Source organism: Quercus lobata, chromosome 1, assembly GCF_001633185.2.
Source record: "Quercus lobata isolate SW786 chromosome 1, ValleyOak3.0 Primary Assembly, whole genome shotgun sequence".
In the NCBI taxonomy this organism is placed as follows: domain Eukaryota; kingdom Viridiplantae; phylum Streptophyta; class Magnoliopsida; order Fagales; family Fagaceae; genus Quercus; species Quercus lobata.
The window spans coordinates 9,601,277-9,616,102 of record NC_044904.1 but is presented as its reverse complement, the minus strand read 5'-3'; the positions used below and the strand labels follow the sequence as shown (position 1 = coordinate 9,616,102).

The 14,826-nt window shown below is 36.8% G+C and overlaps 1 protein-coding gene across 4 annotated transcripts; it reads right to left on the bottom strand.

The window, feature by feature from the left end:
* Positions 1-4,004: 4,004 nt before the first annotated feature.
* LOC115977619 (ankyrin repeat-containing protein BDA1-like) lies at positions 4,005-11,710 on the bottom strand. 4 transcript variants are annotated; one of them, XM_031099612.1, is made up of 5 exons: positions 10,966-11,124; positions 10,668-10,834; positions 4,992-5,662; positions 4,736-4,880; positions 4,005-4,644 (listed from the first exon to the last, which is right to left on the bottom strand). In XM_031099612.1, coding segments are annotated over exons 3-5 (768 nt in total). In that variant the 5' UTR covers positions 5,613-5,662; positions 10,668-10,834; positions 10,966-11,124; the 3' UTR covers positions 4,005-4,642. The 4 variants fall into 4 exon arrangements, with proteins under 4 accessions (XP_030955472.1, XP_030955453.1, XP_030955462.1 ...); XM_031099593.1 differs by lacking the exon at positions 10,966-11,124 and adding an exon at positions 11,212-11,710 and having other exon boundaries at positions 4,005-4,880; XM_031099602.1 differs by lacking the exon at positions 10,966-11,124 and adding an exon at positions 11,592-11,710 and having other exon boundaries at positions 4,005-4,880; positions 10,668-10,796.
* Positions 11,711-14,826: the final 3,116 nt, after the last annotated feature.

Genomic DNA, 14,826 nt, shown 5'->3' with positions numbered 1-14,826 from the left:
TTCTCTCGAACTTTTGTGACTGTTCATTGTCTTCCTCATTTATACCTTTCTCAAACCCACCATGTTTCTCACAAAAACCACCATTGTTGTTCATCATTTCTACTTCAACCTTCAAGAAAAAGGTATGGGTTTTCTTATTCTCACTAAATATTTCATGTTCATAGCCTTGTTTTCTTGGATTTGTGAGTTGTTATTAAGATCTGTGATATATGATGATTCGGATAGGGGTTGGGTTCGTGTTTGTTGAGTTTGGATGTTTGGGTTTTGTTGATTTTGCTTTTAGGATGCTAGATATTCTTGTTATCATGATTTTTTTTCATTCTTGAGTACCTTTATTGATCTGTTTTGTGTTGAGCATATCATACCCATTGAGATATGTCTTATAGACATGTGCTTAAATTTTTAGGGATTTTGTGATGCACACTGTCTGTGAGTGTCTTTGGTTCAAAATGTTTGCTTAGTGCATATTCGTTTATGTGTTTGGCTGTGTACCCTAGGTTGTTCACGTTGTGTTTCTGTGCACAGTGTCACACTGTGTTATGCTTAAGAGTTGGAGTTAAAACTGTACTGTGTTCTTTTGTTTTACGTTATCTCATGTCATGTTGATTATGAACTGAATATAGACTGATTGTTAGGTATTATTCTATGTTCTTTTCAGTGATACTAACCTGTTACTAATTTTTGAGTTTCCATCTATTGTGCTCTATTTTTGTGGTCTCTGTTTTTGTGGTCTTTGCTGCTGTGTTTTGCAGATGACTCCTACAAAGAAGAAGACTATTGACAAAAAGGGTGACAAAAGGTTGAAGATGGATAATACAAAGTTCAGGTCTCCTCAACATTTTGAGAGATACACTCAGTTCTACTTGAAGGCACCTATCATCTAGGAGAGATTTGTGGATTTGGTAGATTTGAGGGACACATTCATTCCTAGTTGCCTTCAAGACAGGGTTTAGAACAAGTTACTAAGTGTTCTGCCAGGAGTATGTGAACCTCTGATTAGGGAGTTCTATGCTAATGTTGTGTTAAGAGAGGATGAGATCAATTGCTGCTGGATTCGAGGACATGAGTTTACCATAGACCTGGATGATATTGATGAGATGCCAGGGTTTAAGGATTTCGAGCATGATTTCACACACTACAAGGCCTGGATGCTATCTATAAAGACTGTCCAAACTCATATTGGTGGAGTTAGAGAGGGGAGATGTCTCAACACCACAGCCTTTGCAGCTGATATGAGATACCTCATTGTGATCATGATGTTCAACCTATACCCAATAAAGAAGATGACCACAATCAACAATGCTAGAGTCATCTTCCTCATGGAGCTCAAGGAGAACGCCTACATTGATATAAGTCCTCAAATTTTCTGTATTATTGCTGATGAGACCAAAACAAATTCAAGGGCAAAGCTGATCTTCCCTAGCCTACTTATGAGGCTATTTAAAGCAAAGGGTGTGGAAATCCCTCAAGATATCAGCCTCATGCCTACTCCCTCAACCATTAACACAGTAACCATTATAAGGATAAGAGTGTCTTCCGTGTGATGAAGAGGATGGTGATCAAAAAGAAGGTGAACCAAAGGAGACTGAGACAAAGACTAAAAGACAACCCTCAAGCTCAAAAGGCCGTGGCAAAGAGGAGCAGAGCCTCATCTTCATCTGCTGTACCTTCAAATACATTCCAGATCATCCTTGAGAGGATTGATGGGCTCAGAGATGTCCAGAATGAGCAATCTGATAGGCTAGCTGCTCCCCAAGATCAAATGAACCTACTTTCAGCAAAGTTTGATAGTTTCACCACCCAGCAGTAACCCTTGGGCCATTCCGGTCAAAAATGGGGAGATTTTTAGAGGGTAGCTCTTGAGGGGAGGTACCATTATGAGGGGGAGCATGCCAAAAACTTAACTTTAGCAGTGTTTACTTTATATTATTTATGTGTTTTGGTGTTATGTTTTGGATATTTTTTAATTATGGGTTTGCTACATACTATGTTAAACACTTTAGTTAATTTCTTGGTTTAAACTCATGGATGTTTTTAGTACTGTTGAAATCTGTGGTACATTGGTTTATTTATATAAGTTTATATTCAGTACATGTGTGTACCCATGCTTTGTAGCGTAGTACTTGTTGTTAAATGTTATGCATTTTCTTTAAGTACAACTTTGTTAGATTTTATATCCTTGATGCAATTACTTTGGTTTTTGTATCGGTTGAGTGTCGGACATGCAAATGATACTTTGCATTGAGCTTATTAACTTGCATGTCCGGATGTTCATTCCTTGTATGAATGAGCATTGTGGTCACTATTTATAGTAATTGTTCATTTTTGGGTCAAACCATGATTTATTACTTAATTCCATTTTGCATGGTCGCATTATGCTTGCACCATATGCATTACAAGTTTTCTGCATACAATAATCATATTGTATTAATGTTTTTCAGGAGATACTTGTTCTTATAGTTCAAGAGCTACACAGATTCTAGAGTTAGGTGTGAGTGAGTTTTGTTCAACCGTTCTCAACTTACATGCTAAGTCTAGAGTTTGTTTTAGGGTTTTGTCACAGAATAGCCAAAGGGGAAGATTGTAAGGTTGAATTTAATCAACCATCTTGTTGGCTTTATTCCGTGCCAAATTTGTTTGTAATTTAGAAACCTTGTATTTAGATGAGAATTATGTAAGGGTAGTGTCTAAGAAAGTGTGAAGAAAGCTCAAAAGTGTGCAACTCAGTAGGGCATCGCGACAGGATCTCGCGACAAGCTCGCAGCTGACAAGTCGTTAAAGCAGGCACACATGTGAAGCATGCAGGGAAGCTGAAGAGTCACGCCAGCTGTTACACTACAGGACAAAAGTCCTAAGCTGGCTAGATAGTTAGCTCATGACTTAGACTCGCGACTTAGTCAAGTCGCGAGGCCAAGTCGCCAAAACACTCTGTTTGTTACAAAACTGACTCTTCGCATTCCATACACACCCAACTATATATAGACCCCAATACCTACGAAATTTAGAGAGTTTCTAGAGAGAATTTTAAGAGAGAAACCCTAGAGAAAAACAAAATTGACTCATCCCCAATCTTCATCTTTTGATTCTCCAAATTCTTCTACTTTCACCCTCTCTATTGATACATTCTTGAAATGTACATTAGCCAAAATATTTTCTCACCATACCCATATCTATGAGAAAGCTATTTGGTGTTTGAGAAGCAGTTAGAAAGGAACCAATTGATATTAGTTGATGCTATGGGCTATAGCGGAATCCAGTAAGTTAAAGAAAACAAAGGTTGGCGCAACCTCATTGAAGTAAGAAACTTGGAGGGCTTAAGTACACTGGGTATAATAGGCTTGGAGAATCTTCTGTTTTTCATGTATCCCAACTTGATTCTCTAGTTTGACCACTTGGAGGGCGACAGAGAGATTTTACGTCGAGGATATCGATTTCCTTTTCGATAACACATCGCGCTGTATTGTCTTTGTGTTTGCATCTTTTCCCATTTAATTTATACTATAATTATGATTTTATTTGGGTTAGATTGTTTTATCAATTCTGTTTCAGTTTATGTCATATTCCCTACATACATTGTTTGAAAATAATTAGACGGCGGTGGAGAAATTTTATGCCGAGAACGTCAGTTTCTCCTTCGATAACACATCGATGTGTTGTCAAGTGTTTGCATCTTTTGCCATTTAATTTCTGTCGTAGTTGTGATTTTATTTGATTTAGATTGTTTTATCAATTCTGTTTTAGTTTATGTTCATATTCTCCACATACATTGTTTGATTATAAGCTTGAATTGATAATTTATAATTTGAGAGTCTGAACGTTTATAAGTATTTTTTTTCTGAATATTTGAACATTCAGCATTACTGTTAGGGCACTAGATGATATTGTACAACTCACAAGACATCATCACTTCCATTGTTTTTTCCTTTCTTTTTTGCATAATTAATAAGTTCAAGCACAAATAATCTCATAAAATTAAACATTCGAATTAATCATATTTTGCCAAACAAACTAGAATTAGGGTACAAATTACAACCGGGTTACGTTGACCGGGTTACGGTCTTCAACATTAAATACGCATAAACAAAAGATAAGATCCAGTGAAGATTCAGGGACTTTATTCTGCCGCCACAGAAAAGTCTGCCAAAGAAAACTAAGAAGACCAAACCAAAACATAGCCCGGTAACATAAAGACAGTTATGCCACGCCGACCAAGTCTCTTCAATTATGACTCCCCAGGAATAATAATAGGAGACCCACAATTGGACTAGAGCCATTCTGAACAGCGCACTAATGTACCCGCTTGGAAGCAGTAGAAAAGTCATTATAGCTGAGAGCGTAAAAGTGAAATAATTTATCATTGCGACTTTATCAAAAGAGACCTGAAGCCCTGTTGAATCGAGAATGGCTGTCCCTGCGTAGTGCGCAATTTCAGATGCTGGTTCTTGTGCTGGACCTGGTGAAATACTGCTACGCTCCTCATCTTGCCAAAGTCCCCCAGGAGGGCTGAGTACTACTTGATAGGTGATTGTTATAAGCAGTGCAGCAACCACCAAAAGCGCATTGCGGTCATCGTTCGATATTCTCGACCCTTCACGAGCAGTTTCTATGAGTAGTCGCAATCTCTCAACAAATAAGACAGTGTTCCTGAGTATTCGTGATCTCTCATAAAATAAGACTATGGGTTTCCTTAAGCGATATTCATAACAATTAACATAAGGAAGAAATAAACACGAACAAGATAAAACACCAGCATAGCATAGCATATCTCTGATCTCGCTGTTGTTTACTTGACTTCGTTCTTGCAATATGTCCTGTGCTGTATGACCTTCTAAATTCCGAGCGTTTAAATTAACCCCACAATTTAGTAACTCCCTCACAGCCTGCATATTGTGGTGATACAAACGCATTAGGATTTTTTTTATTCGTACAAGACATTCACAGCACCCGTGTTTCTTTAGTATGTAAATAATTGAGGAAAGGAGAGAGCTTACCTCGGTTTCGTTTTTGGATACTGCCACGTGCAATACAGTATTGCCTTCCCCATCCTGCCGGTTCAGTATCTCCCTGGCATTTTCAGACTTGTTTTTACGAAGCCATTTTACCAAGCGTTTAAAAGCATCCAATTTCTTGTTTTCCAGGAGGGCAATATGCAGAGCAGTTTGGTTTTGAATCGTCACATCTTCAATAGAATTAGGACAGTCTGATAGAAATTTGTCCATTAAAGCAAGTCGCTGCTCTGTTGCTGCTGCTGCAGCAACATCATGCAAAGGAGTTCTGCCCTCCTTTCCTTTTACACGGACAAGGTCTCCATCTACTTGTAGAAGCCGACGCACCATCTGGGTATGCCCTCCTTGTAGAGCAAGGTGAATTGGGCTATACCCATTTAGATCTGGCTTCCTGGCAAATGAGGGCTTTAATCTCATCATCTCGATAGCAAATCGGATGTGTTGTGGACCCCCAGCAGATGCAGCTACGTGTAAAGGAGTATCAACAAATGGTAGCTTATCGATCTCCTCCAAAAGCATTACATTCTCCTGAATTAAACCGTAAACGTCTTCAATATTTCCCTGTCGGGCAACATCGTTCAACCTATCAATAATTCTCTCGCCCATTATGCAGAAGGCTGACACAGTACGGCAGGTGTTTCCGTGCAATATATGATCTAAAATAGTGGAAATTTCGGCCGTTAGTAGCTAACTGGAGAGAAGAAAATGATGGAGTAATTATGTAACCTGCAGGAGCTAGATACCAGATTTAGCGATTGGGAATTTTTTTTCAAAGTCATTAAAACACTTTAATTACACAAAATTTAGTAAAAAGATAAATAGAATTTAAAGTTATCTACAAAAAATAAATAAATAAAATAAAAAGCAAATGCGTGATATTTTACAATATTTTATAATTTTCTTCTAGGAATTTTTATATTTTGAACATGTTTCATGATTATTTATTATCTTCTTGTTATTTATTGTCAAAATGGCTGTATGACCATTTTATTTTTTAATTTTGTGCAACATTTTTATTTTTAAACAGTTATCATTATCTATTTGTCTTTGTTTTTACCACAATATTTTAAACAAAATGACAAAACTAATCAACCTATTGACACTATTAATTATTGACCACAAAATTACACTTCCATGCATAAGTGATAAACAGTTACTTAGTGTCCACTTAACCGTTTATCTAAAAACAATGTGTCTACTTAACTAATCAAATACTTAAATAATCACTCACTTTACTATTAAATTATACAAAGTTCTACAATATTTATATTGTATATGCACATATTCACATACTTCACAATTCACCTAAATAACACTACAAAAAATAACACACAATCATTATCAAAGACAAACTCACACAAATATAATATAAATTTCTAATAAAGAGAGACACCCACACTCCACAATCGCTCACTTAATTTTTAGAGTTGAAGATACAGAAGTAGTCAAATAGAGAAGAGTATTAAGATGAGATTTATGACAAAAAGAGAGAGAGAGAGAGAGATTTATGATCTGTCCTGTTATTCGGTTTTGGGATTAGTTGATTTATTGCTGTTTGGTTGTGAACTAAGATGATTTGTGATCAAGTGGTACAAAAATATTTTTAAGGATAAATTAAGTTAGTAAGTCAAGGTTATCGAGAAATGATCTAAAACCGAACCAATAGTCTTGGTTTCCTATTTGTGGAAGGAAATTTCGTTTTAGAGAGAGATTAAGTCAAGGTCGAGGGTTCGACTTAGATTTCCACAACAAGGGTCCCATAAAGATATGAGGGTTCGACTTTAGATTTCGGTAAAAAATTTAAAATCCTCATAGGTCATCATTTTCTTCTAACTATATTTTTTTTCTTCTATCTTTACAGCCAGCACTGCCTGCCTCTACAAGCTTCTCTTAAATTGAGATCAGGAATATTGCACTTGATGCAATAGCTATCAATGGTGGAGATTAAGGGTTGGAAAAGACAACTTTCTATTTAAACCCTTAAATAAAAATAAAAGTGAAAACAGTAAATAAGTAAAAATGGTAAAAACGTTTGTGCGAGGAGAGGGGGGTATTATACCCGATTCTAATCCACTTCTCACTCTACAATTTTCTTTCTATTCACAGCTCACTTTCGGAAAATATATGTATGGATTTTTTCTTTCAATATTTGCCAAACACTTCACTCATTACCTAGTTTTAGCTAAGAGCACCCATAATAGATGTTGCATATGTTGCATATATTTGGCACATATATCATTTTGGTAAACCAAAATAATGTATTTTAACGTGCGGTAAATACTATTTTAATGTATAGAATTGAATTATAAAATAACTGATAAATGAGATGTTATAAAATGATGTGACAAAATAATAAAGTAGGTATTTAGTTTAGCAAAAAGACATAATTTTTGCACCACCTGCTACAGATGCCCTAAAGGGAAAAAAGAATACTTCACACCTAGTTTCAATAGATTTTGGATCATTTTCCTTCAAAAATAAAAGGTGCAGTTGTCACACCACCAACCCTACAAATTGGCTAGGCATCCAAGAATAGCGACCAATTTATAAAGTTTTCAACTTACAAGCACGCAAGACCTTCTTAAAGAGCAGTAAAAACTCTCACATAATCATTACATAAAATCAAATCCAATTAACATCATGAACCCCATTGTTAAAAATCTCCAAATCAGTAATGAAAAAAGAAGATCAATCTCAAACGCATAAAATCTTTTTATTTGAAAAAATAATTACAATATGCTACTAAAACCCCAAAGCTCGATCGCTTTCCCTCCTAAATCCCTAAGCATTTTGTGCATGGGAGGTGTCAATTTAGTTAGCAGTCCCTTTACCAAAAGCATAAGATACTAAAAATAGCAAGAAGATACCAAACACAGAAGTCCAATCCCATTCAAAATATTCCTAAATTTCTCTCACGCACACAACCGCTTCTAACTAGCATTTATTAATTGACCATTTTGGAAAAATTTTGATAAAAATACCAGTTCTAAGATAAAAATACAAAACTGTAAAACAATTAATTGTTCTTTTCTTTTTCCATAAAAAATCCCAAAAAACCAATACTCTTAGGGTATCGGTTAACTTTTCCCATTTTTTTATTTTCTGTCTTTACAAACGGCATCATCTAGCTCCACTAGCTTCTTACTCTATAATTTTCTTTCTATTAGGGTGGATTGAAAATGAAGAAGAGAAAAGTGGGGAGAAAATTATTTTTTGGTTGTTTGGTTAATAGGTGAAAGGGAATGGATTTTGATGAGTTAGGTGTTTTCTCCCCAGTCCTACCAAAAATCAATCTTCTTGATTTAAGAGGAAAACACGAGAAAACACAAGCATAAATACATTACATATTTTCCCTCTTTGCCCTTACTTATAATGTCTCAAATTCACTATCCTACTTTCAGCAAACTAACCCAGAAAATTAAACCCATAATTTCATCATCAAAAAACATTAGAGAATAAACCAAAGAAAACCCAGATTTGCAATGAATTTCAGTGAATTTCAGAGAGAGAGAGAGAGAGAGAGGGAGAGAGAGCTCTGGATCAATTGAACCATGAAGGCACAATTTTGGGTTTGTAATTCTTGTGCCAATAAACAAATGACAAAGCAATTAAGGGTGTACATGGTTCGGTTCGGTCGGTTTTGGAGAGGATTTTTACGAACGCCCATAGAGTGCGGTTTCACCCAATGCTTGACCGCACCTCACTTATGGAAGGTAAGAACCGGTCTACACAAGATGCGGTTAAGCTTACCAGCTCAGGGCGGTACGTTCAGTTATATGCACTTGATTTTTAAAAATTACTATTCTAAGTAACCTTTAACTAAAACACAGGGTCACACACTAATTTCAACAACATATTAGTAAACAAAAACCATACACACAGCTTACTCGGTGCTATAATCACAACTACAAGATAATCAACTGGAACCATAATAGCATGATAAAATAAACTAAAATCACTACAGTGTAATCAATCAACAGCATGATATAATAAACTAAAATCACAATAACATAATCAATCAATAGGATGATCAACAAATAAATTTACAATCTTTGAACCCTTCAAACAAAATCAAACAGCATAGAAAAAAATATCAAACATTGGTGAACTCTAAAAAATATATTATAAATAGTAAGCTGAATCTCTTAAATCACCCCTGAAATTACAAGAAAATAACGGAAAAAAAAAAACGTAACAAAACAAAACAAGACAAAAAAACAAAACAAAACTAATATTAGAATCGACAAGAAACATTCAGTGAATTCAAAATAAAACCAAAAAATTAGGGCTAGGGTTACCAAAGACAGAGAACAGAGATGATAAGGAGACTGACTGAGAGGAAAGTCTTTCTTTGTGAGAATCAGATGAGTCTTGATGAGAGTGTAAGACTGAGAGCTTGTGTTCTTAAAAAGTAGAAGGTTAGGTCATAGGTGGGACTAGGAGCCTAAGATTAAGAATTGGAGAGGGAAAAACTGCTGTTCGCTCGGCAGGATTAGGGTATGGAAAAAATATTTACGAGACTGAAGACAAAAGAATAGAGAAAAATGGTTAGGTGGAAGCCTGAGAATCTGAGTGGGTATTTGAAACATGCACTTAAAAACTGAAATGTGTTTAAAAACACGTATGAAAACACATGCGGGGGGAAAAAGGGTAAAAATAGTATAATACTGTTTAAAAATTGAAGTTATGTGTTTGAGTGGTGTTCTAAACGGATCTTGAGATTGGGAGGGAAACTTTACTACTTGTTCGGCAGGATTAGGGGTTAGAAGAAAATGAATGTGATTGAGTGAGTTGAGTGCTTGATTGGTGGAAGCAAAAGAGGAACTTTTCAGAAAAAGTTGAGTTTAGCTCGTGAAGAGAATGCGCGTTTTCTTAGTGCCCGTTGGATTGCACTTTCCCGAGGCAAAAAATGCTTTTTGAATCCAAATAAATAAATTATGCGTTTGATGAGACTTTTAAAAGCAACTTTTTGTAATGCGAAGAACCTGAAATTTAACGCGATAGAGCTTTTTGAAAAGACGGAACTATATAGTGGTAAGAGCCACGATGGAGAACGGAATGATAAAGAGACTAACCGATAGGAAAGTCTTTCTTTGTAAGAGAGAGACTGAGAATCAGAGATGAATCAGAGATGAGTCATGATGAGAGTGTGAGACTAAGGGTTTGTGTTCTTAAAGAGTAGAAGGTTAGGCCATAGGTGAGACTAGGAGCCTAAGATTGAGAATTTGAGAGGGAAATTACTGTTTGCGCGGCGGGATTACGGTATGGAAAAAAAATTTACGTGACTAAGGGCAAAAGAAAATTTACGTGACTGAGGGTAAAAGAATAGAGAAAAATGGTTAGATGGGACCTGAGAATCTGAGTGGGTATAATATGTACTTTTTTTTTTTTTTTTTTTTTTTTTTTTTGAGAAACGGGTATAATATGTACTTGAAATTTGAAAAAAGTGTTAAAAAAAAATGTATGAAAATATATGTAAATAAAAAATGTGTAATATTATCCAAAAATTGAAAATATGAATTTGAATAGATGTGCGAAACCTGAGATTGAAAGGGAAACTTTACTATTTGTTCGGCGGGATTAGGGGTTGGAAGAAGATGTTGAGCGAGTTGAGTTGTTTGGGTAGGATATCTTAGTGGGTTTTTCAATTCAAACACTCACCTTTATGGCACTCACTGAGTCCCACAAAAATTAATTACTAATCAGGTGTACGGAACGGTCACCAAGCCAACCCGCGTTGTTTCTCTCTCTCCTCTTCACGCTCTTTCCACAACAAAACACTGTCCCCAACTGAAGGAATGTAGAAGATCGGTTAATAGGAAGCAGATCTGAAAATAAACCAACAACAAAGAGTAAAAATTATTTGTTAGCAATGAGAACCAGCTTCGGCAAAGAAAAAAAAAAAAACTAAAACCGGACCCAGATGCGTGAAGAACAGAGCAATATCAGTTAAACTTACGTTGTGAGAATTAGGTGAATTAATCTGTTAACACAAGGTTAAAGAAGTGAGAGAAAAGATACGACACAAGCAATTTACGCGGTTCATCAATATGCTTACGTCCAGAGACGATAGAATATATTTTCACTACAACTGTAGAGAATATAACAATAACTTGAAGATACTCCCACACCAGCCCAAACCCTAAATACACCTTGGTCCTCTCACAAATAAATAGAGAGACAAAAGTTGCAAGACACTATCTACCTACACTTCGGTGCACACACACAAGAAGTTCTTTTGCTTTCTCTCTGTCTCGAACTATCTCTTCCTACACTTTGGTGCAGACACACAGAAGAAATTCTTTTGCTTTCTCTCTGTATCACGCAGGAACTATCTCTTGCTCACACACACGGTTCTCATTTGCTCCACCTCTATTTATAGCCAAACCTTCAGCCAAAATATCACCAACATGAAACATATCAACTCAACAAAAATGGCCAAGCATTTATTGCCAATGAAGTTATACATTTCGGCTAGCATGTATTTGGTAACTTTAGGTGTAGTTCCTCGCCCTTTCTTGACAGTTCATAAATGCCAATGAAATCATACATTAGGCTAAAACGTGTAGTATGAATGCATATCACCTATCAACAAAGAAGTCAATAAATTCGGAAGCTGAACAGAGCTGTGAAAGTTGAAGAGAGGAAATGAGAGTGAATAAGGCGAATCAATTAAAGCTGAAATGGGAACAGTGCTGTGTCCATTGGTGACAATAATTTCTCTGCGCGTGCTCTGCATGGGATGGGACTTGACGTTCTCTTGGAACCCACTTGGCTTTAGTTAATTATAAGTTTGCGACCATCACCCCCATATATGATCCGGAAACAACAAAAATTGTGTTCCCATTTTCCTTCACTCTCACTCACTTTTTTGAGTGATAGGTGATGAGAAGTGAAAAATCAAAACAAAGCCAAACCAAGTACAAATAATGTGAGTCTGAACAGAGCTGTGAAAGTTGAAGAGAGGAAATGAGAGTGAATAAGGCGAATCAATTAAAGCTGAAATGGGAACGGTGCTGTGACCGTTGGTGACAATAATTTCTCTGCGCTAGCTCTGCATTAGATGGGACTTGACCTTCTCTTGGGATCCACTTGGCTTTAGTTAATTATAAGTTTGCCACCATCACCCATATATGATCCGGAAACAACAAAATTGTGTTTCCATTTTCCACCATTCTCATTCACTTTTTTGAGTGATAGGTGATGAAAAGTAAGGAGCCAAAATAAAGCCAAACAAGTGTAAATAATGTGACTCCCATTAAAAGTGACTGACGGATAATAAGAATGAAGTAGAGGTGATAAAATCAATCCAAATCCTTTTGTCTATCTAAATCCGTTCATTTAAATGAGACCTAAATCCATCTAATTATTAATTAGATTAAATAGTTATTAACTTAATTAAATTCAATTAACATTAATATTTATTGAGTTTTAATTGGTTACCCAATTATGATCCAACTATTATTTTTACAAATCACCCAACGCTAAAATGCCTCAAAACTACTAAAATTACCAAAATACTCTCACAACCTAAAAAATGACCAAAATAACACATAAACCTAAAAATGATCAAAATATCCCTAAAACCTAAAAAAAAATACCAAGATAAACCTACAAAATGACCAAAATACTCACAAAACCTAAAAATTACCAAAATAACCCCAAAACCTACAAAATTACCAAAATACCCCCAAAACCTAAAAAATGACCAAAATACCCCCCAAAACTGGAAATTACCAAAATACCCCCAAACCCAAGAAAATTACCAAAATATCCCCCAAACCCCAAAAAATGACCAAAATACCCCCCAAAACCTACAAAATGACCAAAATAACCCCCAAAACTAAAAAATGACCAAAATACCCTCGAAACCTAAAAATTACCAAAATACCCCCCAACACCCCAAAAATAACCAAAACACCCCCAAAACCAAAAAATTACAAAAATAACCCCAGAACCTACAAAATGACCTAAATACGCCCCAAAACCCAAAAATTACCAAAAATACCCCCTAAAACCCAAAAAATGACCAAAATAACCCCAAAAACCCAAAAAATTACCAAAATACCGCCAAAACCTAAAAATTACCAAAATCCCTCTAAAACCTAAAAAGTGGCCAAAATAACCCCAAAATCCAAAAAAAATAACCAAAATAACCCCAAAACCTAAAAAATGACAAAAATACCCCCGAAACCTAAAAATGACAAAAATACCCTCGAAACCTAAAAAATGGCCAAAATAACCCTGAAGCCTAAAAATTTATCAACATAGTCTAGAAACCAAAAAATGACCAAAATACGCCCCTAAAACTATAAAATGACCAAAATACCCCCTGTAAGGACACGATTCGCGACAGACTGTAACAGTATCGGGTTCGCGCCATGTAAAAAGCCCCAAACAATACCATTTGTAGAGCGTGGGTTTAAAAGGCTAGGCCTTGATCGCCAGGCGGTGGGTTTTTCGTGGTATTCGTGCGTGTCTAGGTTATCCTCACTCATGGAGTCTTTCTCCTGGAGGTGGGCTGGGAGGCTCTGGTTTTTGGTCATTTTTCCCAGCCTCCCTTCTAGGTTACTGATTTTTCCTTTTATACTCGCCTCTGTTCACTGTCCTTCGTTCACGTATAGGGTCAACATTTCCAAGGCTGATATTTGTCCCATCAGCCCATACCCAAAGTCGTTGGGGGTGGTTGTAAAAGCCAAAGAATGCGGCTATATCAGGTTAAAAGTATTGAATGGCAGTAAGGGCAGCTTTCCCTGGATATTTTAGATCTTTCTTCCAAGTTTTCGTCCTATACCGTTTTTACCCCTCTTTCTGGGGGGACTTTGGGTCTGCCGAGGACTGAATTGCCCTCGGCGGTATCCATAGGCTATCTTGTCGAGTTTGGGCCATAGCCCTCCTTGGCTTGGGCCTTTGGATTCTCGCCGGGTAGATGGGCCTGGCCCATCAACCATTTGGGCCCCACAATAACCCCTCAAAACTCGGCTGTCCAACCTCTTAGTTGGAAAGGGGGTTTTGCTAATGCCGAGTTTTTATTATGGCTCTTTTAATTCGGCCCTTCATTAATGCTGACGGTTTTCCGTCTGTCCAAGAAATATACTGATCTATGAGGCGTTTTTTGATTTTACTCCTGACGCGCTCTCGTCGTTTGATTATTCAAAACACGCTTTTAATGACTTCCCTTTACGAGACTCATTTACATTCGACTGTTCATCTGACGAGGCGGAGAAATGGAACGGACACATCTTCGTTTTCAGATTCTTTTGGAAACCTGAACGAATTTAATGTCTTCCATTTTGCCCTTCCTATAAGAAGACAAGTAGGAGGCTATCACTTTCGTGCAGAGACCCTTTTATTTTTCTGATATTTGAAACCCTTTGCCTCCCTTAGCGTTTACTTAACCCAGTAGTTATACACTAAATCACAGTACATTCACCATAACAAATGATGAAGAAACCATACCCCTCCTCAAAGCGTCATGTTCTAATAAAACTCGAAATGACTCGGTCAGGGCAAGGATGGCGGAGACTTAAGATTCGTCTTACCTTCCTTTCAGCCAAAATCCGAAGTAAGGACTCGTCACGTCAAACTTTCGGCGTGACTGAGTCGAGAACACCCATCATCAGTACCAACCGCGCTCTCATAAGCATACCTAATATGGCTCCAGTGTGTTGGGAGTCAGGATCGAGGCAGGGACTAAATGCCCCTGCTTCTTCCTCTCTTCGTTCACTGGCGCCTCCCTCCGCCTTTCTTTCTTAGTCTTCCCAGCACCAGATCCATCCTGGTGCTTTTCCTTCTCCCTCTTTTGCTCATTTTTCTTTCT

Bases quoted from the DNA above. Each gene is read 5' to 3' on its own strand.
- LOC115977619 (XM_031099593.1), bottom strand. From the start codon at position 5,612: ATGGGCGAGAGAATTATTGATAGGTTGAACGATGTTGCCCGACAGGGA. The intron at 4,881-4,991 runs GTAAGCTCTCTC...CACAATATGCAG, and splicing joins TATCCAAAAACGAAACCGAG to GCTGTGAGGGAGTTACTAAA.